Source organism: Harpegnathos saltator, unplaced genomic scaffold (assembly GCF_003227715.2).
Source record: "Harpegnathos saltator strain DR-91 unplaced genomic scaffold, Hsal_v8.6 scaffold119, whole genome shotgun sequence".
Taxonomy (NCBI): domain Eukaryota; kingdom Metazoa; phylum Arthropoda; class Insecta; order Hymenoptera; family Formicidae; genus Harpegnathos; species Harpegnathos saltator.
In genome coordinates, this window is record NW_020229894.1 from 1,724,392 (window position 1) to 1,749,963 (window position 25,572).

General features: G+C 48.1%; 2 protein-coding genes across 5 annotated transcripts in view; one reads left to right on the forward strand and one right to left on the reverse strand.

Annotated features, from left to right (window-relative positions):
* Task6 (TWIK-related acid-sensitive K[+] channel 6) overlaps window positions 1-25,572 on the forward strand; it is an 88,173-nt gene that overhangs the window by 37,988 nt on the left and 24,613 nt on the right. The window contains exon 2 of one of the 4 annotated variants that reach the window (XM_025304588.1): window positions 19,600-19,735. The exons of the other annotated variants lie outside the window; for them this stretch is intronic. The gene's annotated coding sequence lies outside the window, so the exon portion shown is untranslated. The remainder of the gene's footprint in view (window positions 1-19,599; window positions 19,736-25,572) is intronic. 4 annotated transcript variants of the gene reach the window in all.
* On the reverse strand, window positions 5,848-6,591 carry LOC112589842 (uncharacterized). The gene has a single exon (XM_025304603.1). It carries the CDS (start codon window positions 6,449-6,451, stop codon window positions 5,906-5,908), a length of 546 nt encoding a protein of 181 aa, XP_025160388.1. The 5' UTR covers window positions 6,452-6,591; the 3' UTR covers window positions 5,848-5,905.

Genomic DNA, 25,572 nt, shown 5'->3' on the forward strand with positions numbered 1-25,572 from the left:
TCGAAAAATGTGTCGCGAACGAAGTAAGCTGTGTAAATATTGCGAGAAAAGTAATCTAATAATCGCGAATTCTGCATACAATGGCGCTGTTCTGGTGCACAATTCAGGTGCGCAATTCGGGCACAGAATTCGGGTACGCATTTTATATCGCTTGAGACAATCCGAGGATCATATTAAATTAATTACTCCACTGAATGACTTTATATCAAATATAATAAATACCAAAATATTTGTACGTATAAATTTATTGAGAATTAATGGCGAGAGTAATTTGGAAAAAAAAAGAACTGTTAAGAATCGATATCTTGAAGAAGAAAATTGTTGATAATGTAAATATCTGATAAGACGATTGCGTAAACAAACGATCCTTTGTTTGTTTCAAGCAGTGTACTCCAGTGAACAGTACAAACATTTGCATGCAAATCCCTTCACTGACAAGGGGAGGACGCATCGACCGGGAAACGGTTTGGAACGAAACTTGTGGAGTTAATAGTACTTGACTACTAATAACTCATGGTAATAGCATACGATGCAATACTTCTTCGTTTTCGAGAAAAAACGGTTTAAAGAAAAGAGCCACCAAAGTGTACGAGTTGGTAAGAAGGGTAGTCAACAGAGCGACGTAGCGCAGCGAAGGTAACGGACTACCGAGTTGGTGACTGAGGTTCGATCCCTGCTGTATATTATTTTTTTTTATTCTGTAAGCATAAAAATAAAACAGAAAACATTAATAAATAATAAAACTGCGTTTCTTAGATATATTAGTGTTTGTTAAATATATTATTAATGATTTAAATTGCAAAAAAACCGTAAATCTTATTTATAAAATATATAGCGTATGAGAAAATGTTTATATAATTGCAATGGAAATAGGAGTAAAAATATATTAAGTTGTTATAATAATTATATAAAGGTGTAGTTGAAAGAACAGTAGTATTAAACAGGATATTATATTCATATTATATATTCATATTATGTTTTATATATATATATATATGTCTTTGTATGTTTTTATGTATCTTATATATATAAAAAATATTATATATATAAAAAACATAATATGAATATATAATATGAATATAATACCCTGTTTATTACTACTGTTCTTTCAACTGCACCTTAATATAATTATTATAACAACTTAATATATTTTTACTCCTATCTCCACTGCAGTTATTATATAAAAATTTTCTCATACCCTATATATTTTTTAGATAAGATTTACGGTCTCTTTACAATTTAAATCATTAATAATATATTTAACAAACGCTAACATATTTAAGAAACGCAGTTTTATTATTTATTAATGTTTTCTGTTTTATTTTTATGCTTACAGAATAAAAAAAAATACCATACAGCAGGGATCGAACCTCAGTCGTCCGTTACCTTCGCTGCTGCGCTACGTTACTCCATTGAATACCCTTCTTACTAACTTGTACACTATGGTGGCTCTTTTCTTTAGACTGTTTTTTCTCAAAAACGAAGAGGTATTGCATCGTACGCTATTACCATGAGTTATTAGTAGTCAAGTACTATTAACTCCGTAAGTCTCGTTTCAAATTGTTTCCCGGTCGATGCGTCCTCCCCTTGTGAGAGAAATGTTTGGTATTTGTGTGAATATCATGTAAATGTAAATACATGATAAAATATTTATGTGAATATCATGTAAATATAAATACGTAATAAAATAATTAGAATTGGAAAAATCATTTTTGTTAACAAAAAGATACACTTAGCGCGGGAAATAATTACATTACATTATAATGCGATTAACCATTTTTTTCTCTCAATGTACACGCTGAAATGTATAAACTACGCGAATCGCACTGATTTCTCACCAATATCAATCATCAAATAAACCCATCATCGTAAATCTTTATTTTCGACTCACCGAATTGCCGAGCGACTCAGGATCAGAGCTGCGTTCTGCTACAGATCTGAAACAAAAAAAGATAGCAATTTGCGATTAGATACAACAGTTAATTACTCGAGGAGAAGCTCACTTAGATCACGAGCGCGATAACTCTTTGCGACTGCAATTGGAAGATCTCAACTTCGAGACTTTTATTTGGACAATTATGTCTCAGCTTTTTCAATCTTCCGCTGTGGGTTTTAATACGAGGATATAAGGAATCTGTAAAATTAACTTCGAGCCGATCCTGCTTAGCCCGAACCGAACTCTCCGGTACGGCATATGGCCCGCAACCCGTAACAAGCTCCGTCAAATCAGAAACAGAAAGCAAGTTTTCCGATTAGTTATATGCGTAGACATCAATGGCTCGAGAATATTTGGGTATTCAAAACTGTATATTTTTCTATCGCACTGATAAAAATGAGGAATTACCGTCACCATCTCCGTATGCTGTCGTTGTTCGGGAGGATGTCAGCACAACGACCACGCGCTCAATTCCCGAACGTGACGTAAATTTCTTACGCAAGTTTCGATCAATTCAAAAAGTCGGGGGGGGGGGGGACGACGTGCCCGCTCTCGCATCGAGGACTGTTGTGATCGCTCGGAAATTACGCACCCTCGTACATTATTATTCCCAAAGTCACGTGCCCTTCAGCCGGCGTCACGCACTCGAGATTATTATTATTGACTCACCTGTTTAACGTTCTCTAGAGGTCGCAACGTTAACGTTGTATTATTTCATAGTACCCAAGCCAGCCTTGAAATTGAAATGGCGAAGGAGCGCGGTGGGGTAGATTACCGAGCGGGGTAAACACGCATGGAAGCAGCAGCAATCGACGTGAACGCGAAAAATAGGCAATCATGAGTTTTGCAGGTAGACCGTGCCCTTTAGCAGGTAGAATTGCGAATACTGCGCTTACATACAACGTAGACACGCACGAGGTGCCTCGAAAATTTATTCTTTCGTATCGGAAAGCTACGTAGAAGCTACACGGGAGGGCATTGCGCGAGTTTATATCCCGGGGATCCCGTCAATATTTTTATTCATCGCACACCAATAGAGTACACGATGCATCGTCGCTCCCTTGTTACCCGATTTGAAATGGTGTGTATCGCACGAGAAGCACTTTCTCGCGCGAGGTTCGCTAGGTCGCGATGCCACGGAGACGTCAATATCGTATTTCGTGTCTATCTCCAGCCGAACTCGAGAGACGTTCTCTTGAGTTTCGCGAATGCTTCGGAGAGATCTCGGGGAGATATGATTGGCGTTTCCTCTCCCTTCTCCTTATATCAGCGTCTAAAGACGCATTGGCGCGACGTACGATCCTGTTTTTTTCCCTAATATTCCCCATCGACAGAAATGAGACACTCTCTGAAATATATATCTCTCCATCCCCGCCTCTCCTCTATCTAGCTATCTATCTATTTGTCTATACATCCGTCTTTTTTTAAATTGACGTAATTTGAAAAAGAGGCTCTCTCTCTCTCTCTCTCTCCGCGACGGAAAAAGGATCGTGTTTTCAACGTGGCCGTATACACCACCGACGTTGAGTTTTCGCTACCACACAGAAATGCTCCTTGTACAAACAATCGAGAGGGTACAATATTTTTATTTGCTCAGCATTAGCCGGATGGACGATTCGACTGGCGCGCATGTATGAATAACTCGGCCCTTCTAACTACAATTTTTCCGCGGGAGCACACGACTCGCATATTTAGCGACGCCCGCGGTCTCTCGCGAACACTCGCGGCTCAAAGAGCCGCGAATATTCGAACGCGGATGTGCGACGACCAGGGGATTAAAGGGGATGAATATCGCGGCTCTTTCGCGCGGCATTCCGCGTTCGCGCGTTCCGCTCGCTCGCTCGCTCGCGCGGAAGGGCGAGATAAGTCGTACGTCTTTGCGTTGCGCTGGACGTTTCATGAAGCGGAACTCCAAAGGCTTTCCCCCGAGATACCGGCGCGGCCCGCCGCCAGGAACTCTCGGCCCTGGCGAGCGAGAGGAAATCGAGAAAATGTTCCATTTCCCCAGTACGAAGTACACTCTTAACCGAGTTCCCGCCGGAAACATTCCTCCGCGAGCCGTTTCAACCCCCGACCGTCTTGCGGTTGTACCGGCTAATCACGACTGACTTTCCTCGTGTTTGTCCGCTAAATGTCGCGGGAACTCCCGTGGTCGATAAGTTCTCTGATAAGTTCGCGATCGACCAACCCCCCCCGTCTCTCCGGTGAAAACTCGATGGCGCGCAGCGGCGGTCGTTTGTCGCACAGACAGCGTGAAACTCGTTCCGAGATTATCGCCGCGAGGAGAATACGCGCTGTTTTGCGCTGTAAAGCGCCGCACCAGCCTTAAATTTAACGGCCGGAACATGCGTCACGATGCGAACGCGCAAGAAACCGCCCCGCTCCCGGGAATCGGCGTCTCGCCGAGCGTGCGAATTCGCGGCGTGTTTTCCGCCCTTAACGGCGCTCGTTCTTCCGTCGTTTCCGTCGCCGATCTCGCAAGGCTCGGGGATTTTGTCCGCGCGCGCGCGCGCGCGCGCGTCGCTCTGCGGCGAGCCGACGGACACGACGCGATGAGGCGGGACGGGACGCGCGACGTGGAAATAACGTTCATTATGCAAACGAATGCTAATGTCAAGCGGAATGACAGACGGCTGGGGAACGGAAGAATATTCGCGCAAAGTTCGAACTCCCCGTCGCGCCGCAATCCGCGCGTTTCCATGGGGTGTGTATATGTGTGTGTGTGTGTGTGTTTCTGCCTGTGTGCACGTGCGCGCGGTCCACGCTCGTCAGTTTGCGGTTCGCCGAGAATGTAACGGCCAATTTTATCCGGAGGAACGAATCGCTGCTGGCGGAAGGAAGGGAGCCGCTCGTCCCCGCGACGCGATTGTCCGAGCCGCCGCTCCGGAAACGTGTTATTTCAACGACGCGCGGATGTCGCCCGGTGTCCTTTCGTGAGCGATCTTTCGCAATTCCGCGAGTCCTCCTCGCCGACGAGACGCCGTCGACGGAACGTTCCCCCGCTCTATTCGTCCGCACGCTCCTCTTCCGCTCCGCTCGGCAACGCACAGCCCGTTCGTCTCGAATACTCCGCGATCACGTCTTCCAGTCGCCTCGTCAGGATCACCTGATCTTCCACTCGACGGACCAGCTGATCCTTCCTCGTCATCAGGTCGTCGAGCTTTCGCGCTCGCTGCTGCTCGAGGAGGCGCGAGCGCTTCGCAGACTTGCGGTTCTCGTACACGATTACCATCGACAAAAGTCCGAAGACTAACACCTGACATGTGACGGGAGAAGCTCGAGTTGTACTTTGTGGAGAATCCGCAGAGTTTCGAGTAACGAGAGAATAATCGAGTGAGACGGGTGTCAGTCGGTTCTCGGGGGTGTGCGATTCAGGAGAAAGTAATACAAGTCGATAAGCGCCGACGCGAGATGTCAATGGCAGGTGTCTAATTGAATAAGTCCAAGACTCAGAGCGCGGAATAGACATCATTGTCTGTTTTCTGCGAGCTTCTTCGTCGAGCGGTTCCACGCGACGTCTCGGCAAGAAACGCAGCGAGAATTGGGCTGACGATCTCACGAAAAGACGTAAAAAAACGTAATATGATTCCCCCAGCAACATCCCGAAATACGATTTTTCCGAAATATCAAGAAATATTTAATATCCCGAAGTGTTATCATCCGGGATTTAATATAAGGCGACAATGCACCGAAATATACATACGCGTCAGCCCGGGATATTCGAGGATAAATATGTAAACTTTCCTGAAAAAGCCACGGCTCCGAAATCGCAAATAGGTAACCAAAACATCAAATTGGGTCAGTTTAAGAATCGACAGCAAGGATATCTGAGCGCACGTATATAAATATACGGCTAAAATCGTAGCGCGCGCGCACACACACACACACACACACACACACACACCGAAAGGAAACATTTTGATCTACTGCTGCGCGGCGTCATTTAATTTCGGAATAATAATATATTCATTAATGTTGAAGCCCTGCACAACATCCGAAATGAATCCAGATATTTATTTGTAGCTTCGCAGTCGTGACCTCCTCCTGGATTTTACGAATTTTCAGACACACTGTAGACAAGACTGTATCTGTGTGCATCGCGCCAATCACGGAATAAACGACGCGAATCGACTCACTGCGTGCTCTCGAATATCCGCGGAAAGTTGTGTTTCCCGCCGGTCGAGATTCGGATTTCTCGGGATTATAATTTTTCGCAATTACATATAACGTGTCAGTTCCCGCTGATCTCGCGATTTTTACCTCGATTAATAATGTCGTCCCCAATTCCATCGTACGAACGTCATCAACGAGCTTTCGCTTCGTTACGGCTCGAACCTTCGACTGATCTATCCTGTCCTCGCACCAATAATAGAAACGTCCCAGTTGAGTCAGTACGTACTTTCTTAGGAACGGCCGTTTCTTCAAGCGCTTCACTATAGCCCTCGACAGTGGTTTCGTGACTTGTCTCAAAATCTGGCCGATTAGATTGGTGCCGGGAAATCCTTGTCGCAGCATGGCTGGGACGATTGCAAGACGCCTCGCCGGATTTAATTAGTAAAGAGGAGCGTTTAATGCGGGGAGCTTTCTTTGCGAACGCGGACACGCTGAAGCTCGAGCGCGCGCAAGAGACAGACAGACAGACAGACAGACAGAGAGACAGAGAGAGAGAGAGAGAGAGAGAGAGAGAGAGAGAGAGAGAGAGAGAGAGAGAGAGAGAGAGAGAGAGAGAGAGAGAGAGAGAGAGAGATTGCGATATACACACACAAAGAACGTTATTCGTGACTAATAAATTTTTCAGCCGTTGAATAATTATTATTAACCGGGAAAGTGTGAGAGGAAATGCTAATTCACCTCTCATTTACATTTTGACGTAAAGCAGGTTAAAATTGGGGTTGAGGTTTCCGTTTTCATGTTACATGAGGATTCGAGTAGTCGGCAGTTCTTGATATTTATTCATCTGTCGTAATAATTAATAACCCTTAACCTTTACGCTTTGCGGCAGCTGTCACCGCTGCGCTTCCCGTCCCCTACGCTTTTTCTTTCTATTTGTAATCGTTATATTACTGTAACGGAATCTCCGGGAGGATTTGAGATTTACCGCACCCCCATTTCTCCCTTCGTTACCTCTTCGGATTTTTTTCGTTTGATCTCTGCATTTCACGCAGCGACACAAAGGTGTGTGTGTACCTTTCATATCGACCGAATCGGTTAAACGGATTACATCCATCTAGATGTCAAAAAATCACGTAGCTGACCCAATTGAACGGCGGACAATTGCAGGTCACGCTATCACTTCCGACTGGAAAATACTAGCCGTGTCGCTCTTTTCAGAGCTCATCAAAGTGAAGCATCATCTTGTCAACATTCGAAACATACGTATTAGACAAAAACGGAAAGAGAAAAAAAAACGGATGAGGGAGAGAGAGAGAGAGAGAGAGAAAGGGAGAGTGAAAGAGTTGATTGCGACTATTTTGTAAATTTTCCATTTGCTAATAGAGTAATGTGTCATTGCACCGCTTGGAAATTCAATTTTCATTGGCGATAACTCATCAAGCGAGTTTCCTATTTTTATTTTCCGCGATTCTGCACGTCCATTTTTATCTCTCACGATTTTAAAAACCTATTTTTCTATTGCTTAGACTTGTAAATCACATATTTCTATTTATCACGATTCCAAACGTCAACGGCATTTCTTCCATTTGCCATTCTCGAATACATGAACATGTGATAGGAAAAAAAAAAAAAATGAGTGGAATTCTTCAAAAATCTTTAATTATAAAACAGTCGATTCGGAAATTTGAACGATAGAATTTGCTGTATCGCGGCAGGATGAATTGTTGCCGTCACCTTCGTAAAGTCGCTTCCGCTTGAAAAGCTCTCTATAGATTCGCGACGGGCGAACGCGAACGCGTGTGTATGTACGCGAGACGACGAGCACGAAGTGAAGCGGGATTTAAGAACGATTCACTCACCATGTTTAGGCCGAGAATTTGTTTCGTCGTCTGGGCAACGCCGCCCTTCGTTCGATATAACATTTTCATCCATTTCCCTTGTGTCTCGATATCATCTGGCTGGATTTACCGGCGAAATCGAGTATACTGAAATGTCGCAGTTGAGGCATAAGCCGTTCTCCCGCATCGAGATCCACGAGATCGTCGCGAAGGCACGACCCGCATACGATCCGAGCGTGAGAAAATCTGAAATATTTTTCCCCCTCGCTCCTCGTGCCGACCCTTTCGTAGCGCCGCTGTCGTCGGTACTCTGGTCGCGCTCTCGCGATACGGCGAAATAATTTACGACGGAATTCCGGAAATAAGTATCGGTAATAAAAGCAGTGACAAAAAAAGTTCAGCCGCGAGGGGGGTCACATTTTCACGCCCTTCGTATGGTAATTCCGGCGGGATCGGAGTTCTTTCTCGAAACTTCTTAGTAATACGCAAGGAACATATCGATGACAGGTATGTATGTGCAAAATATACGTGTATGCGTGAGGAATGCATCGCTGCAATTCCTTACAGGTTTCCTCATACTCTGCCGTTTGGTGACGATGGAGTTATGCAAAACTTGTCTTGCTAAATAGCAGCCTTAAAGTTTAATTTTCTCTCTGAATCTTGAAAGTTTTGTCATTAAAAAAATAGCGGGTCGATAAAAGTCGAGTCGCGTAGATGTCGGTGCGATGTTTGAAATTAAAATGTCACGTTTATCAGTGTGAGAATAAAATTGTTTAACGGTGTAAACGCACGCGACGAGAGGCTTCCAATTTTGCAACGTGCGCGGCATAATTAAAATAATTAGCCAATCTCTATTGTCAAATCGAGCATTTTCCCCAAAGATTCTATTATTAAAACTTTCTTCTCTCCTTCATTCCGTTTATCACAATTGTAAAAAGTATTGCGAGAAATTCAATACTCATTCAAGAGAAGCCTGAGAATCTATAAATATATACATATACATGTACATATAATATGTACATGTGTGTGTGTGCGTTATATAAAAATCATACATTCACTTGAAACATATATCCGCGAAAAAATATCTGAGAAGGAATCGTGGAAAGGGATTGCGGCGCGCACATGGTTATTCTTCCGGATGAGTATCGTACAGTCGCCGATCGGATAAGAGAATTATGCGAAAAATCGGATACGCCGAGTAAACGGTATCTGGATATCAAACCGTGAAATCGCGTCTCGCGGTCGGATTTAGTTAGGGAAGATTCCTCGGTTTCCACACCTGGGAAATGAAATGTCCATCCTATTTTCGACACGATAGTCCTGATCTAGAACGGTCTTCCGGGGAAAATCTCAATTTTGGCGCTTCGCTTCCTCGGGCAGATTCTCGGTCTCTTTCCTTCTCTCGAGCCAGCCGGCCGGCCGGCCGGCTGGCCGGCCGACCGACTCGATGCACGATTTCATAGCCCTCTCGACCGTCCCTAGGGGCGTCCTTTCACTTTTACCTAGCGATCGATCCGACCTACGCCCCTGTGCACGGCTATTTGCGGGAACCGCGTGCGGGACAGAAAAGAAGAATATCTCCGTATGCACGTGCGCGCACCGTTCTGTGACATTTCGAAGTTCATAGTTCAGCATGAAGATGCCGACGAGTGCGCGATTTTGACTCTTATTCACGACTGGTTGAAGCTGCTACTTAGGAGTGAAAAATCGCGGAGCGATGTGTCCGAAAGTACCCGTAAATACCCGGAAAAAATTAAAGGCTCGCTTCAAATATTCCTCGAGATATGTACTTTTCGGGACGATACGTTCCGCTCTCGCGATAATCCATTGAGCTATAAAATACGTCATCGTATGCAACGAACAGCTCGCGTGTTTTCCTCTCTTTCTCCCCCTCTTTTTCTACCTCACTTTCTCTCTCTCTCTCTCTCTCTCTCTCTCTCTCTCTCTCTCTTTCGAACGAACGAACGAACGAACGAACGAAATTGACGCGCGCCTGGCCATGCCCGTCGCTTGGATCTCAACTATCAGACCGGCGAAATCTGTATTCGCGAGAGCGTCAAATAACGGCCGCCATTAAAAGTGTCGATACGCAATTTCCTGCGAAAACACGTCGCCGACGATACCGGCGCCGCGAGCTCCAGCTCGAACGCGTTGAGAAAATCGGCCGGGAAATATCGGAAAATGTCGACGAGGTCGGCTGGCTACACACGGTGTAGGCGAGGCAGGATAGCGGAATGGAAGGACGCGCTCGTTTCAGGAGCACTTCCCCCGTCGTGACCGTGCGGAAGGCAAAGAAAAAAAAGTTGCCTATTTATAAACCATTAGCGGAGAATGAAGTTTAATCAGGCTCACGGCACCCCTCGCCCGTATCTCTATTTATTGCTACTCGATTGATCGATACGTTAAATGTTAGGATATACCGCCGGTACATCCTTCTCGTGCGAGCAGTAACAGAGACGCCGGAGGAGATTTTCGGAGTTGATCGTTGATGAAAGTTCGCCCTGTACTTGTCGCGGGGGATAGGGGGACAGAGAAAGAAAGAGAGGAGAAAAGACTGAATGTGTGTCTCTTTTCGGACGACATGTCTTCGTCGTCGTTACGTTGGTCGTCCGTCCTTCTTTCGCCGTTTTTACTCCACGGTATTATTTCTCGTCGTCATTACCGCCACAAGGACAGAGGTTTTCAAACTAGTTCTTACGCTGTGCGAGTAATCGATCACCCAATCAACGAACTTACTTATTAAGGCGCGGTTTTGCGGCTGTACGTGTTTAAGAAGAACAAGAAGATGCGGCACGGCCGATCCCTGGCTATTTCCGAACGTCAGTATTTCGAGGCGACTATCTTCGCCTCACCCTATAAAACTGTGGGAAAAAGGGGAGGAAGGCCAGAGGTCCACGATTTATTGCTAAATATACTAGGCGCCGTCTTGTGTGTGTGTGTGTGTGTGTGTGTATTGTGTGTGTCGAGCACATTCTATATATTATACAAATAAAATCCCGAATAAAGTCGTGTCACAAAGAAAAATCGTCGCCGCTAATAAAGGTCGTTATGTAAAACAGCGAATCGGCGAGAAATATTATGGTTGCCGCAAAAGAATCACCACCGCCTGGATCTGCGTGATAACAACAGCTATCGGTAACTTTTCCCCTTACTTTCCCTGATTTTACGTTCGCTGTTTCGCGACTCATTTCGTCGCTCTATTTTTCCCGCGACGTATATTATGTGCAAATCGAATTACGCATAAATCGTGTTACGCATAAATCGCGCTACTAAATTACTTTGCGTTACGCTGTGTACTCGTTACTCGCTCCCAAGCCCAGCAGGAAGAAAGAGAGAAAGAGAGAGAGAGAGAGCGCCGCGCCGTTTAATTTATATTTAGATGCTAACTTGATAAAATAGAGTCCTCTGTTAGTTCCAATTAGCATCGGTCGCGTGTGTTATGCGCGTCGCACGTAAACGGAAATATTCCGAAATAGAGATAATTTTAGCGCCGACCGGCTTATTTGCATAACAAATTAAACGGCAAACGTAGCGTGTGCGTGAGCGCGTGCTGTTCCGGTCGGAAACCCTCGTGTTACATGCGATGCTCGGAGAAACTCGCACCCTTGTTTCATGCGTGCGAGGAACCATCCCTCCCTCCCACCGCCCTTCCGATCGATGACGAGTAAATGTTTCGGCTTGAATAAAAACATTAAACGTAACTCGACGAAAGGACGTAATGGAACAGTTAACGCGATAAAATCTTACTGTTACTTCGAGCCGCGCGTCCCGTCGCTCTCTCCGCCTCTCTCTCCCTCTCTTTCTCTCTCTTTGCTCGAACGGATATTTACTTTGAAGCTTAATCACCGCGAGCTTCAGTGACGAAGAAGCGATATTAAAGAAAAAAAAAAAAAAAAAAACTGCGAGAAAAAGCCTACGTCCGATCGAGCCTTCAGCGTTCGAGGGAAAATAGATTCTAAAATGGCTCGCAATTTTTACTACGCGAAGCACGAATAAAACGGATACTTCCGACACTCGTTCGAGGCGTTTGATAGCGGCGCCGACGGCCGTCGTCTCTCCTCTGCAGGATATTCAATTTTATCGTTCTGCTACTGATTAGCGTGTCGTCGTCGTCATCATCATCGTCGTGATCTCCCTTTGACATTCGACACGAACCGGGGCTCACGAAAAGGGCGAGGCAATCAGTTTACCCCCGGATGTTCATAAACGTAGACAAGGGGAGCTTCCTACACCACACCTACATCGCGTCTGCTCGCTTGCTCGCTCGACGTGGCCACGAATAATTATCGTTAATGCCAACGTCGGTGATGCGTCCTCGGACTGCTCACAAGGCCCGTGAAAAGCGATCTGTAGTAGACGGTCATGTAACTGGCCGACCACACACACACACACACACGCAAGAACAAAACGCAAGAAGCGCGGGGAAAAGGCCGCGCGTAATTCCGGGATAAATACGCTGCCGCGGTAGAGACCGCGGAAGAACAGAATTAACGCTGCGGATTCTGCGTTCGAGGTAGACTGAGGCACTTTCCATTTTATACGAGGATAAGGCGACTGTACTTAAGAGAAGCCTTGCGAAATTGCATCGAACAAACGCTGCGCGCCGGTATATCGCTCGCTTAAAACCCGAACCAGTTGTGAAAAATAGAAGAGAAAAAGGAAAACAGTCGCTCTGACGGCGACACGCTCGACATTCTCGCGAGTGACTCGATATCCGCGAACCCGGCCGAGAAAGATCTCGTCGCCGATCAGCGAAGGCGGGGGTCTAGTTTTCCGCGATAAGGACGTCGGCGAGAGCCTAAAAATGCCGGTCACACGAAAGTTACAGCGTCGCACAGAGGGTGGTGGAACACACTTAACCGGTCGGCCGTATAATGAGCTCGCGCGAAACCCAGCCTGCGGTCGCAAGAACCGCCGGAAGCGTGCGCCGCATCTCGCGTAGACCGCTTTAACCGAAACTCGGACAGTCGCAAAAACCTGATCCCATGGCCGACGTGGCTCGAATCGCCGTTCGCCACTACGGTCTTCCAGCCAGCCAGTCAGCCAGTCGGCGAACTTACTTACTAACCAGCCAGCCAGCCAGCCAGCCAGCCAGCCAGCCAGCCAGCTAGCCAGCAAGGGTGGCGGCAACGTGACGGCATATGATTAAAATCTGAAATCCGTATCCCGAAGGTGAGGAAAGAAAGAGCACATTACCTGAAACGTCAGATCTGAATTTCATTTTGGCAAGGAATCCGCGAGATCCGGGCGATAATGCGGACACGGCTCAGCATGGGTCGCCGGAGCCGTACGCGCTGGAGTGCGAAAGACTGCCAAGTTCCGCCCTTACGTTATATCAACGTGGACCATCTCCTCTCTTTCTCTCTATCTCTCCTTGTCTCTCTCTCTCTCTCTCTCTCTCTCTCTCTCTTTTCCCTCACCGTGTCCTGTACATATATCGATTGAGCGTTTAAAAATATCATATCGTCTCCAGAGAGAGAGAGAGAGAGAGAGAGAGAGAGAGAGAGAGAGAGAGAGAGAGAAAGAGAGAGAGAGAGAGAGAGCAGTGCGCGTCTTCAGCGGTTCCGAAGAAGTCGGAGACGGATAAGTTTCAGCGCGGTCTTAATAAGAAAAAACAGAAAGAAGAGAAAGAAAGAGAAAAGTCTCGTTCCGCGACTTATTTCCGGCTGTTTCGATCTGATGCGCGAGAATCCAATGACCCCCGCGGGCCCGAAGACAGACCGACACGCGGCTCGAATCAGCCAGGAAGAGCGGCATCCGTCGCTCGACGAATACAGCGTCTCAGGCACGCAAGGGGTGGCGAGGAGGGAGGTTAAGAAGTATTTTCAGTAGCAGCGCGTCGATTCGCAGCAGAAACGGCGGCGGTGGCCGGGACGGGTCGCGAGAGCGGTCGGGGGTGGTTGTATATTTAGCTGTAAACTTTTATACACCAGGGTGGCGCACACCCTCATGGCCGCCGCAGCGGAGCAGCTCTCATGCGGGGCTCCATCGTGGCGGCGGTGCTGGTGGGGGCGACCGAGGTTCTATTTATAGAAACGGCGACCTATATATAGCCGTCGCGGGCTATGCATAGCCCCAACCCCCTTCGCCCTCCCGGCCCGGCCATCCCCGTGTCGACCGCCGACCCCCACGTCGCGGCGGGCGCACCGCTCCGCACTGCGAACGTTCGCGAGTGGATAGGATCGTACGGGTGTACGCGGGCGCGCAGGGGTGCTACCGCCGTGGCGGTACAGTGGCGGCGGCGGCGGCGGCGGCGGCGGCGGCGGCGGCGGAGGGGGAGAGCGCAGGCAAGGTTCAATGAAACCAGGCCACCACCATCACTCCCTCCGCGCTCGCGAGCGAGCGAGCGAACGAACGAACGAGCGAGCGCGCGCGACTTCTCTTACGTAGAAATGCATCCCCCATTCAACTCCCCGTTCTCGAGGCACGTCCGTCCGTTCTCCCCTCGACCGCCCGCGCCGCTGAGAGGAGAACGACGCGACGCGACGCGACACCGACGCGATGTTTCCGTCGCAGCGCGGCCGCTTTTCCCGGCAACCGAATGTCGCATTGTGCATTGCGTGCCTCGGCCCGCAATCCTCTCCCCTCCGCCGTGGATCCGCCGGGATCGGTCCGATTTTCCGGAAGGACTTTCACGCTCTGCCGATACCGACCGATCGACGTGCCGACGCGCTGCCGGCGGACTTTAACCCCCGTGCGCTAAGAGAGAACGAGAGGGAACGAGAGAAAATGTCAAACGAGCCGCGCGAGCGAGTCGTAGTTCTCGTAAATCATAAAAATGAAACACACGCTGTATCTGGCGAGAGAATGTCGCACTCATATGTCACATAGTCACACTTGATATCCTTGATGCCTTCTGCATCTTTCACGTGAATTATCGACGAGGCTTCGCGATAATCGCTAGTCGAGATTCTCCCATCGCCGCGATCATTTATCCCGATTCTAAAATCCGCTTTGTTTCTTATTTTCTTCCGTCGCTCCCTCCCTTTCCATTTCAAGTCGCTCCGTTATAGGCGAATAAATATTATTGGGAACATAGATGTAAAAAAGCTATTTTCCGCTCGGCGCGCGCGTTCTTAGAAAAGACGTCTTATTAAGCGGCCGCTCCTCCCGCCGATTCGCGAGGAACTCCTGCGCTACTTATAAGCGCCCGCGCATCCTTTCTCGAGTTAAAACACACCTTGATGATATGACAACGCCGATATCGCCGTCGCCTCAAGTACGCATTACCCCACGTGCGCCAATTATTACGGAATGCTCGAGCGTCCTCGCGGGAGCGTCTTCGTAAAACAGCGGTCCGCTCTGCAGCCGTGACGCGACGCGACGTTTCGATAAAATATCTTTATTACCACGACGCGAACGCGCGCCGTGTGTACGCCGGCCGGCCGGCCCCGTCGTAAATAACAATCGCAGCTTATGACAGTTATAAAAGGTGGTATATAAAGCGCGCGGGCGGAGGAGCCACGAATGTCGCGCGACTGTCCGCGGCGCGCGCACTTAACGGCACCGTTAAGTCAATGAAACAAATCCAATATCCGGCCGGGCGTCGCCTTTAATACGACGATAAAACGGCGCGGGCGGCGCGGCGAAGCAAGCTGAATTCGCGTGTTTATCTCGCGCGCGGGCGCGAACCCCTGGGAGAAAGTCGCGTGAGAGTCGCGGCCAATTATAACATCCCTGGCCGCGACACGTGCGCGATGTTAACGAACCTTGGCCGTCCTCATAAAGCTCTGACGGCCTGGCTAGCCGAGAGCAGCGCAAAGGATGAGGCATCTTATCGCGGTCGCGGCCTCGGCGACTGATTTCACGGAGGGTTGCGATTGAGTTTGCGGCCGGCTGTGTCTTTGGATGCGGTCCATTGGAGGCTCCTTTGGGGCTTTAAAGAGTCTCTTTTCTTCCTCAGGTTTTCGAGGTGTTGACGACGTCATTGTGTGTGCAATCAGTAGCAGGAAGATTGCGACAAGTTTGTTCTTTAATGAGATTCCCAACACACGTCTGTGTTCAGGAGGATTTCTTTTTTTTTTTTTTTTCTTGATAATTCGCGAGTCTGTGCCCTCGTCAAGTTTGTGTCATAATTTGCGTCACACGAGTGCGTCTCGTGTTGGTCACATTTGTCTCATAATCTGGATCACGAATTTGACTCGATGTTGCAGGGTAAAGGGGTTAATTAGAAGGGTGACAGTACACTCGACGCGCTTCTGCGCGACTTTTCGACTTTTATTGTTGCGGCAAGTAACAAGAGAGACAGAAAGGAAGAAAGAGCGAGAGTGAGAGTGAGAGTGAGAGAGAGAGAGAGAGTGGGAGGGAGGGAGGGAGGGAGGGAGGGAGGGAGAGAGAGAACGCAACGCTAACGTTAATTACGTCGTGCGCGACATCGCGGTCCTCGGCTGCACGTAGCAGCGCCTTATCTCTCATTCAATTTACGCCATGCTGCGCGCATCGTACCGAGAGATTAGTTACGCTACAATATCGCTCATTAGACGAGACACCGAGTAATAATGTTGCGCTGCGCCGATGCACGTATACGTAGAGAAACAGCCATAGACGCGGGAGCGCGGTTGCAGGTTAGAAGATGAGATGCGACGAGATGAGATTTCGTCTCTCGGCTCGGCGCGAGACGATTATTTTCCTCTCCTTCGCCGCTCGTAGGTAGGATTACAATTTACGAGAATGTACGTCCGCGGCGAATCGCCGATCCGCGAATTGGCCAACGTGTTGATTAATTTTACAGCTCTATAATTCTCTCTCTCTCTCTCTCTCTCTCTCTCTCAAGCTCAAACAAGCTCTCGACTGTGCGTAACGCCGCGCATTGGGAGAAATGAAGTCGCTAATTTGTCATCACGAATTTCACAGTTACCCGCGGCGCCAATTATATGGTATTTTTTCCGCGGTTTGCAAAAGAGAATAACACCGGCGATATGAGCGTAAAATTATCACCGGTAATATTGGCTCGAGTGAGAAGTAATATTTCGGATTTTTCAGATAAAATGAAACGATTATATTTTTACGTCGTTATAATTTTATCAAACAGTATCGCGTGCGAAGGATGGCGGAAGTTTGTAGAGCAGAACTGCGCACGCTGCGCGTTATTTTATAGAATTATAACGGTACAAAAATCGTTTCATTTTATCTGAAAACTCTGGAATTACTTATTATACGAAATCCAATATCGTAGTGACATTTGTTACCCTCTAAACTTCACGAGGTGTCGGGAGTCTCGGTGAAAACGAGTGTATCGCTCTATGCTTCGCGAATTTCATTCGGAAAGGATCCCGAGTGCGCACAAGTGCGGATCTCCCGATTGTAATTGCTTCCCGATACAATTATATTAACAATCGCGTAAAGCTAAATACATTTTTTTCTCAGCGCATAGTATTACGAAGTTCTCTGGCAAATTCTTACATTTCGAAACTGTCAAGCGCCATCGTTAAACAGCAATTACACCCCTGGTCGTGGTATATTTTCATAACTGATTTTGTGACGCGCCAGCGACTTCATTGTATTCGAAAACCGCATCGAATGCGTGTGGAAGAACCTGCGGATACTCGCGGGAGCTCGCGCGGCGGCTGCGGCGGGGGAGGTGCCAGAGGTGGCAATCACCGAATTATAATCTCCTCGATAACGTAATTAATTTCTGGAAACGCGATTACTCCTGATGCTCGGGCGAATTGCTTTTAGATTGGCCGTTGAAGTCGCCGTTGTTCCCGCGGCGATCGCGCGAGAGATCGCCCTCCTTCGGCAAACTGACATGCGCAATCTCGCGCTGCCCTGTCGACGCAATTAATAACCTAGCTCACGCGCCGCGGCACGTGCATAATTAGCAGGTAATTGGCACGCATCTCTCTCGGAAGAGATAATGAGCGTGAGCTCGCAAAGTCGACTGACGACGACGATGACGACGATAAAGACGACGACGCGGCGTGTTCTCAAAAACGGTTCTCTCTCTCTCCCTTCCGCCTCTCTCTCTCTCTCTCTCTCTCTCTCTCTCTCTCTCTCTCTCTCTCTCTCTCTCTCTCCCAGCTGTCCCATGGGGATGCTCGCGATCGTTGCGCGTCTCGATCCCCGAGGAAATCTGCGGCGTTCCGCGACAGAATTTCACAGGGCGAATTATCGTTCATCGTTCGTCGGACAATTGCGAGACGCGTCGCCGAACCGAATCGCGCGATGCCGCCGCGCTCCAATGACGATGATGATGATAATGTCGGTTTCGAGGATAGAACCGCGCGCGTGTCAAAACGGGGGTGATAACGAGCTCAAGGCGGAAGTAATTACGTGATAACTGCGCGTGTTTCGTAGCTGTAAAAAGAGCGCACGTTATTATGCTAATATCGCCGCGGAGACGCGCGTTTTTCCCTCGCCGGGCGCGAACTCGCCGCTCGTAATTGCGCGAGCGCGCGCTTCTACCGGCGCAATTGTTTATCCCCCTCCTCCGACCTCGTGGGGAGGCCAGCTGAAAATTCGCCCGCGGATAAGACCAAAATAACCGCTTCGCCGGTAGATTCACGCGAGAGAGAGAGAGAGAGAGAGAGAGAATGCATGAGCACGAATTGCGCGTATGCATATAAATGTCATTGCATAAATATATAACTACCGCGGGACACAGCCGAGCCGGGCGTTATTCCAGGGTCGTACACGCGCGCATGCATATGCCATCGCGCATCGCCATCGCCATCGCCGTCACCGCCGCGATTAATTGGACACGATCGACTTGTATTCCGGTCATCTTCGTTTTCGGCGGCGCGTTGCCTCGCCCGGAGAAATCAAAGCAAATTGGCATCTGGCAGGAGTCATCGCCGCGCTACCTCTTGTGCGCGCGCGCGCGTCTTCCTTTAACATATGAATCGACTTTCCCGGGAGAAAGGAGGCTTCGCTTTCCCGAGAGGCTCTCAATTAGAGACGGGGACGATCAGCGTGGTTCGTATCGCGCGGCTTGAGTGCGACGAGTTTTTCGTCCGTTTTCCTGTCCGTTTCACGAAAACGGTCGAGGACTGTAAACGTTATCGACATCGGAAATTGCGGATCTCTCGGTCGTCTCTCTCTCTCTCTCTCTCTCTCTCTCTCTCTCTCTCTCTCTCTCTCTCTCTCTCTCTCTCTCTCTCCCTTTTTCTCTCTCGGAACGTTGGTTTTTTCAAGAGAATGTTCCGAATCCCTCTCGCCTCTCCCGATTCTTTCCCTATTGAATACGACTACGTCATTTTTCATGACTCGATAATCCGATTTTTGCGCATGACGCGCGATTCGCAAAGATAGTTCCTTCTGCCTCGATTCCATTCCCTTTGAGCGATTATTTAACGGCTAGCTGCAGCGAAGAGCATTGTAATGTGTCGTTCGCGCGAGACCACGCATATCCGACGACATGTCGCGGCGTCGTCGCGTCTTAAACGGCGCGTCTTCGATTTTCCACACGCTGCCCGTATTTCGTCCCTTCTATTTTCGCCCGACCGACCGCTGCGAATGAAATTTTGTTGGCGCAGCCGACGAGACGCATCGCGGGAATATCGCGGAGTGCGGAGACACGGCACGTAGCCACGCATACCTGTACGCACACACATATCGACACGGGCCGGGAGTTAATTCGACGAGCCACGATCGATAACGAATTCGAGTCCGTTTAATTACGAGGGATAACGGCGTCGTTCTATACACCCACCTCTTTACCTGTCTCGTTTCATTCACCGTTCGCTATTTGCCTATTCTGTCGTCTTGTTTGAGGGCGCGAGGCAAGGAGCCCGTGCATGCACGAAGACTCGACTCATTATAGGCCGTCTGGAGGGAAATCGCGTGACCGGTATCGTCATTCATCCTTCGATGAAAATATTAACGAGCATCTCTACGAGCAGATGAGCCGGTAAGAGCCGATCACAAAATATTAAACGCGACAATTTTAAGCAACATCAAAGGGGCAGAATTCGGGTACGACATACGTGAAGCCTCACTTCTAATAGATTTATCATGTGTTGAGCGCTGTATTGTTATCATGTCGAGCAGAGCCCCCCTCCCCTCCCCCGTATATATATCCTGAATTGTAAATAATATTACCGCTCTGTACTCTCTTAAAACCGGTTAAAGCAAATTCATGGTGGTTTCCAAAAATATTGCCTCAGTCAGGAGGCAATATTAGTCTACTTCTTACTTTGTTCAAACACCTACTGAGCCAAGAAATATGAATACTTTGCTTGCCCACGGGCGAGCTTGGCCCGGTAGTTCCGCTCGTGGCGGGTTTTTTCAGGTAAAAAACAACACGGGGTAAGAATAACAAGGATAAGTCTTCGTGTTTGGCACGCCAACGACGTACTTTCCGCGGAGGCGAAGCATCAATATTACATCCGATTGAAGTATCAATCCGTTAAAAATTTCGCGAGCGTTCCGGAGAATCTAAATCTTCGATCGGACATATAAATATTAAATCGCGCGAACGTCCGTTTGAAAATAGTAACAGCGTCAGAATAATTGCGATGGAAGAACTCGCTCGAAGACTCGCTCGGCGAACTTTTCTCATGTTGTACATCGTCGGACGACAGTGTGTTGTTAGTCGCGAGGGAGGGAAACTTTTACACGTAGGAGTTGGGAAAGGCGTAGGTCGTAGGTAGGCAGATAGCGAGAAAGCAGAAGAGAAATAGAGAACCGGTTAATACGCGCGGTTGTAATATCTCGATCCTCGCGCCAGTAGGCGGGTGCAAATATTAAATCATATAAAGTCTAACGCGATCGCCGGCGCGAGAATCGGTTTACCCTCGAACTCTCGTTTTATTCGCGGTATAAATGCATCGCTACGACGCCGACAACAATGCAACGAACGCGGCAACAATCCCGTCTCGGACCGTTCGGACTGTTCGCGTTGAGGTTATTCTCACAAAAATTCCCGTCGAACCGCATGGAAATTTCTCAGGATTCTCCCATAGGTGGGGGACTTACAGCATGGATTCATATTAGAATTCCCGAATTTGTTCCGAAACAAATTTCTCGGCTATTCGTTTAACCGGGATGAAACGGAAAATTCCATTTTCCATTCCGACTATCGTTCAATAGAATTGAAAATCAAAAAAATAAAATTCTAACATGATGCAAAACGTAACGTAAAATTCTAATCCAATGTAAGAGATGAAATTTTCATGTAATGCAAAATGGCGAGGAGGTGAATGAGATTGGGGAAACTTTGGGATTCCTCCGCGCATATTAGAAGCGTTACGTTTCTGACTTAAATTTCTGCGCAGAGACTTCGGGAAATAGGAGCGTGTCCCTGATCTGATCACGAGAAATTCTCGATGCGAGGAATGAGAAACTAAAAACGCCCGAAAGAACGCACAACTGAACGCGACGAGCTGATTAATCATGTCGCGCTTTGCAACTCGTCACCGAGTCCGGAGCGTCGCTCTTGCTCGCGCAACTCCATGCCTCATTTACGGGCGGAATCGCGCGGATGTTTAACGGCAATGCAAAGCTGAAGAGTTAACAGACACTTCGCGACAATTAGCGGGTATACTCGTGTTACATGCGCGACGAGTAGTTGTACGTGCGGTACACATGTCACCGCGAGGACACGCGCGTGCGTCCATTAATCTCGGCGCGGTGTGACGAGAAATCGCGTATAATAACAGAAGCGCCAGATCCCCGGCGGGATTATCGAGACGTCAAGTAGTCTCTTGAGAGGTTGTTTTACATCGCGGTTATCAATTAGCACTTATCTGCAGAGTTCTAGACCGAGGAAAAGAGATGAAGAAAATGAAAAGAGTTCTCGCCGACAATCGGCGAGAAAAACGCCGACTCTTTTACCCGCCCTTGCGTAAAACCCGTGACCCTCGCGTGTCGTTCGCGCTCTCCAGAGTCGTTTGTTCGTTAGTCAGTTTCGCAATTTCCAGGCCTACACAAACGTATGAGTTAATGTGCTTGAATGTCAAAACTCGCTCCTTGCAAGCTGTTCTCTAAATGCACGAGCTCTCGCTTGCCGAACCGCTTCGCGGAGCGGTTACTTCCCGAGGCCGCGGATAAACGAGATTTCGCCATCGAGAGATCCATCTTGCAAAATGCATTTTTAACGTGGAGCATCAATCCTGCCTTAGTGATTGCGGTATGCAGTTCACATGCAGATTAGACTTCCAGTCAGACCTGCGATGACGATAGTACGAATGAGTAACGCGACGCTGGTGTTAGTAATATCAGTAATAACAGTAGTGTCTGGAGTAACAATATTAATGGCGGCAGCGTAGTGGTGGAATATAACTGGGCAGGCTCAGGCGCGGAATATCTGTACGGCTGCTTCAGTAATGTAGCCGGCTAGAAAGAGCGAGAGAGAGAGAGAGAGAGAGAGAGAGAGAGGCATGGTGGTCGTGTGCCGCAATGCGGCTACGTTATCACATCATCAAGACTCATATTTTACGAGTGATACCCCCTTGCCTGTCGCTTATTTTTACACGAATTTACCGCGTGGCCCGGCTATCAACGAGCGAGCAACGAATTAGGCAGCGGAAATCAATCGTGTTTCCATTTTCCACGCGGCCGCGCGTTAATCGAGCTTCCCGTGGGGAGCTTTTCTCCGTCTAACCGCAGCGAGAGAGTTTCCAACGACAACGGCAGTCGGAATGAAACAGGCTTCGGATCCGTGTGCGCGTGTATCGTGACGGAGGTGGGAGGAGAAGGAGGAGGAAGACGAGGGTGAGGAGGAGAAGGTGTACGTCTCACGGTGACGAGGAGATATACAGGGATGACGAGCGTTTTTCCAGCGACGCACGCGAGCGTGGATTAGAAGTTAAATTGCCGCGAAAAGTGGAGCGCAAGGGGTAGCCTCAACGACTACGCTAACTTTTTAATTACAGCGGTTAAAAAATAACAAGCCCTAACAATCTACTTTCATTAAATTTCAAGTCACTTCTTAACTCGCCTGAAAGGATCTGAATAAAAAAAAGTTTAAATCTTCAAGGAGTAATGTATGCGCGGAGCGTTGCCATTATATTTCGCATAATAAGGTCTAAATAAAGACTGGAGGGGGTAGTAGTTTGTGTCTTTCCCTGCTTCGTTCTCTCTCTCTCTCTCTCTCTCTCTCTCTCTCTCTCTCTCTCTCTCTCTCTCTCTCTCTGTCACTCTCACTCTCCATCTCTTTCTCTCCCTCAGATGTTCAGCCTATATTAAAAGCTCCGTGCTCTCTCTCTTTCTACAATACGCACGATAAATGTCACACGGTCATATATTATTGTCACGTGTTGCAATATATATATATATATATCGCGTATCTTTCTCCTTATATATAACGCGGCTTCATTAAAAATACGTGCGATACGTTGCAAACAAGATGCTCGTCAATAATGTTGGAAAATTGCCGCCTAAGGATGAATCCTGCATTCGAATTTGTTCCTAACGAAACGAGGCCCTCGTGTTTACAGCAAAATGATCAATTCATTCACTCTATACGAGCGAGTGCAACAACGAAGTCTCGCGCGAATCTCGGCGTGCTTCCAATCCTTGCTTTTTTATTTCATTTTTTATTCAGCGCGATCTTCGGTCGTTCGAAGAGCTTCCCCGACGAGCCGATAGGTCGCCCACGAGGGTGTATCGACCTCTCGCTTGCCGCACTTTTTCGTTTCGTTTTCGTTTCGCGCCGTTGCGTAGACTTCTCGGCGAGTTACAGCGCCTCGAACTTTTCGGCAAGCGACTCATTCATAATACGAATGGGCGTAGAGGTTTATATAGCATGTACGAGCCGCGTGTGTAGGCGTTACTACGGAGCATGACTCAGTTGTTCTTTATTTGTTGTGCACGTTGCGCGAGCTCTACAATGGACTTCTCAACGACTTTAGCTCTGCTCGATGACCGTCGCCGTTCTCCCTCTCTCTCTCTCGCTCTCTCTCTCTCTCTCTCTCTCTCTCTCTCTCTCTCTCTCTCTCTCTCTCTCTCCTCTCTCTCTCTCCTCCCTCTTTCTCCCTTTCTGTCTAGCTGCACCATGTATCACCGTGCGCAAGAAAGTCACGACGAACGGAAACAAATTACATCGGGGGAAACTAGAATTTCTTCGTCCACTCGGCGGAGTGGGATCGTTTTTCCTCGCGATTAGATCTACCGTGGGCCGAGTGTCTCTCGAGTCACAACCGAACGATCGAACGAAGCACGCTCCGGGTTCAGCGTCGCGTAGTCGCGCATGTTTCGAATGTACGAATTAATCGACTCGATGTCGCGTAATTAAAGGGTCGCTTTTGACGAAGGTTCTCTCCCTCCCTCCCTCCCTCTCTCTCTCTCTCCCTCCCTCCCTCCCTCTCTCTCCTCTCTCCCTCCCTCCCTCCCTCCCTCCCTCCCTCCCTCCCTCCTCCTCCCCTCTCTCTCTCTCTCTCTCTCTCTCTCTCTCTCTCTGTTCGACACGTCAATCTCGTAAATCACACAGGAATACATGCGTCGAGTGACGATGGATGCGAGAGCGAAAAAGAGGAGAGAGAGAGAGAGAGAGGAGTGCAAAACCGTGAATGAAATTCTCCCCCAGCAGCTCCGGTTACAAACGCTCCTACGGTAAACCCGCTCACGCGATATCTCACGACACTACTGCAATCAGCACGATCTACTTTTTGTCCTTCTTATTTCCGCTTTGCCCTTTTCTCCCGCGAGCAGTCGATCCCCGGCCCGTTGCATTTATTTACAACGTCGGCGCAATTTGCAGGCGTTTCATTACAATTTTCATGGGATGCGCGACTGCCGCCTCGCGAGACCGCTCGCCGTCTGCAAAGCGAGTTACGCTAAACCTATTCGCGCGCGCAGCGCGAATTGATATATTTTGCTTTTTTTTCGTCACGGACCAAAACGACATTTCCTGAGTCGAGTGATTTAATATTAGTCTCTATCTGTTTTCCTTGTTTCTTTTTCTTTTTCTTCTCTTTCCACGCGGTTTTCACGAGCTTGCACAAACCGATGTAATAATAGCCTTAACATTCAGTAGGAGGTTACTAGTATTTTTTAATTATATATTTAATCTCCTTTCTAGACATCAACATAAAGCCATCACTGTGACGAATGTATTGCATTGGCGAAGGGGTTTACCTACTACTTTAACTACTTTAAGCAATCAATAAATAATAAATCAATATTGTGTACCATTAAAAAATTTTGATAACCTGGTTGCGCAAAATGTTAAAGCTATTATGTCGGTGTAAATATTTCATTGGGATCCCGAACGTGGAGACCACTATCGATGTTGTTCGCTCTTGAAATCGCACACAGTTCGCGGAGCGATTAATGCTTTTGCATTTTTCAATTTGCGAAAACTGTCGTTTTGCATCTCGAGAGAATGCACCGGAAGAGAGAACGTCGCGAGAGAACTGCGCGCGCGCGCGCTAAATGCGCGCTCGTCGTCGTCGTCGTCGTCGTCGAGAGTGCCTTATTTAAATTCAATTACGTTAAAACGGCTACACTCTAAATGCGAGCGTTGCGTCGCGTCACGTCGCATCGCGTCGCGTGTGTTACGTTTTAATTAAAATTCAGCGGACAATTCGCTTATCACTATCGAACCGCATTGGTCGCGCTGTCGACATATGTTTTCGAGTGTAGAAAAGCGTGATTCAAATGCCGCTCGACCCATAAATCACCGATGTCGCGCGTCGGCCGACGTATTTATCATGTAGTTTCGCGTTAGCGTTGTTTACTCTCTTTCGCACGCGCGCGCGCGCGCGCAATCAATGATGCATCATTCTTTAAAAATTTATAATGAAA

What these genes read in the sequence shown, in the direction of transcription:
- LOC112589842 (XM_025304603.1), bottom strand. Translation starts at nt 6,451, where the DNA reads ATGCTGCGACAAGGATTTCCCGGCACCAATCTAATCGGCCAGATTTTG.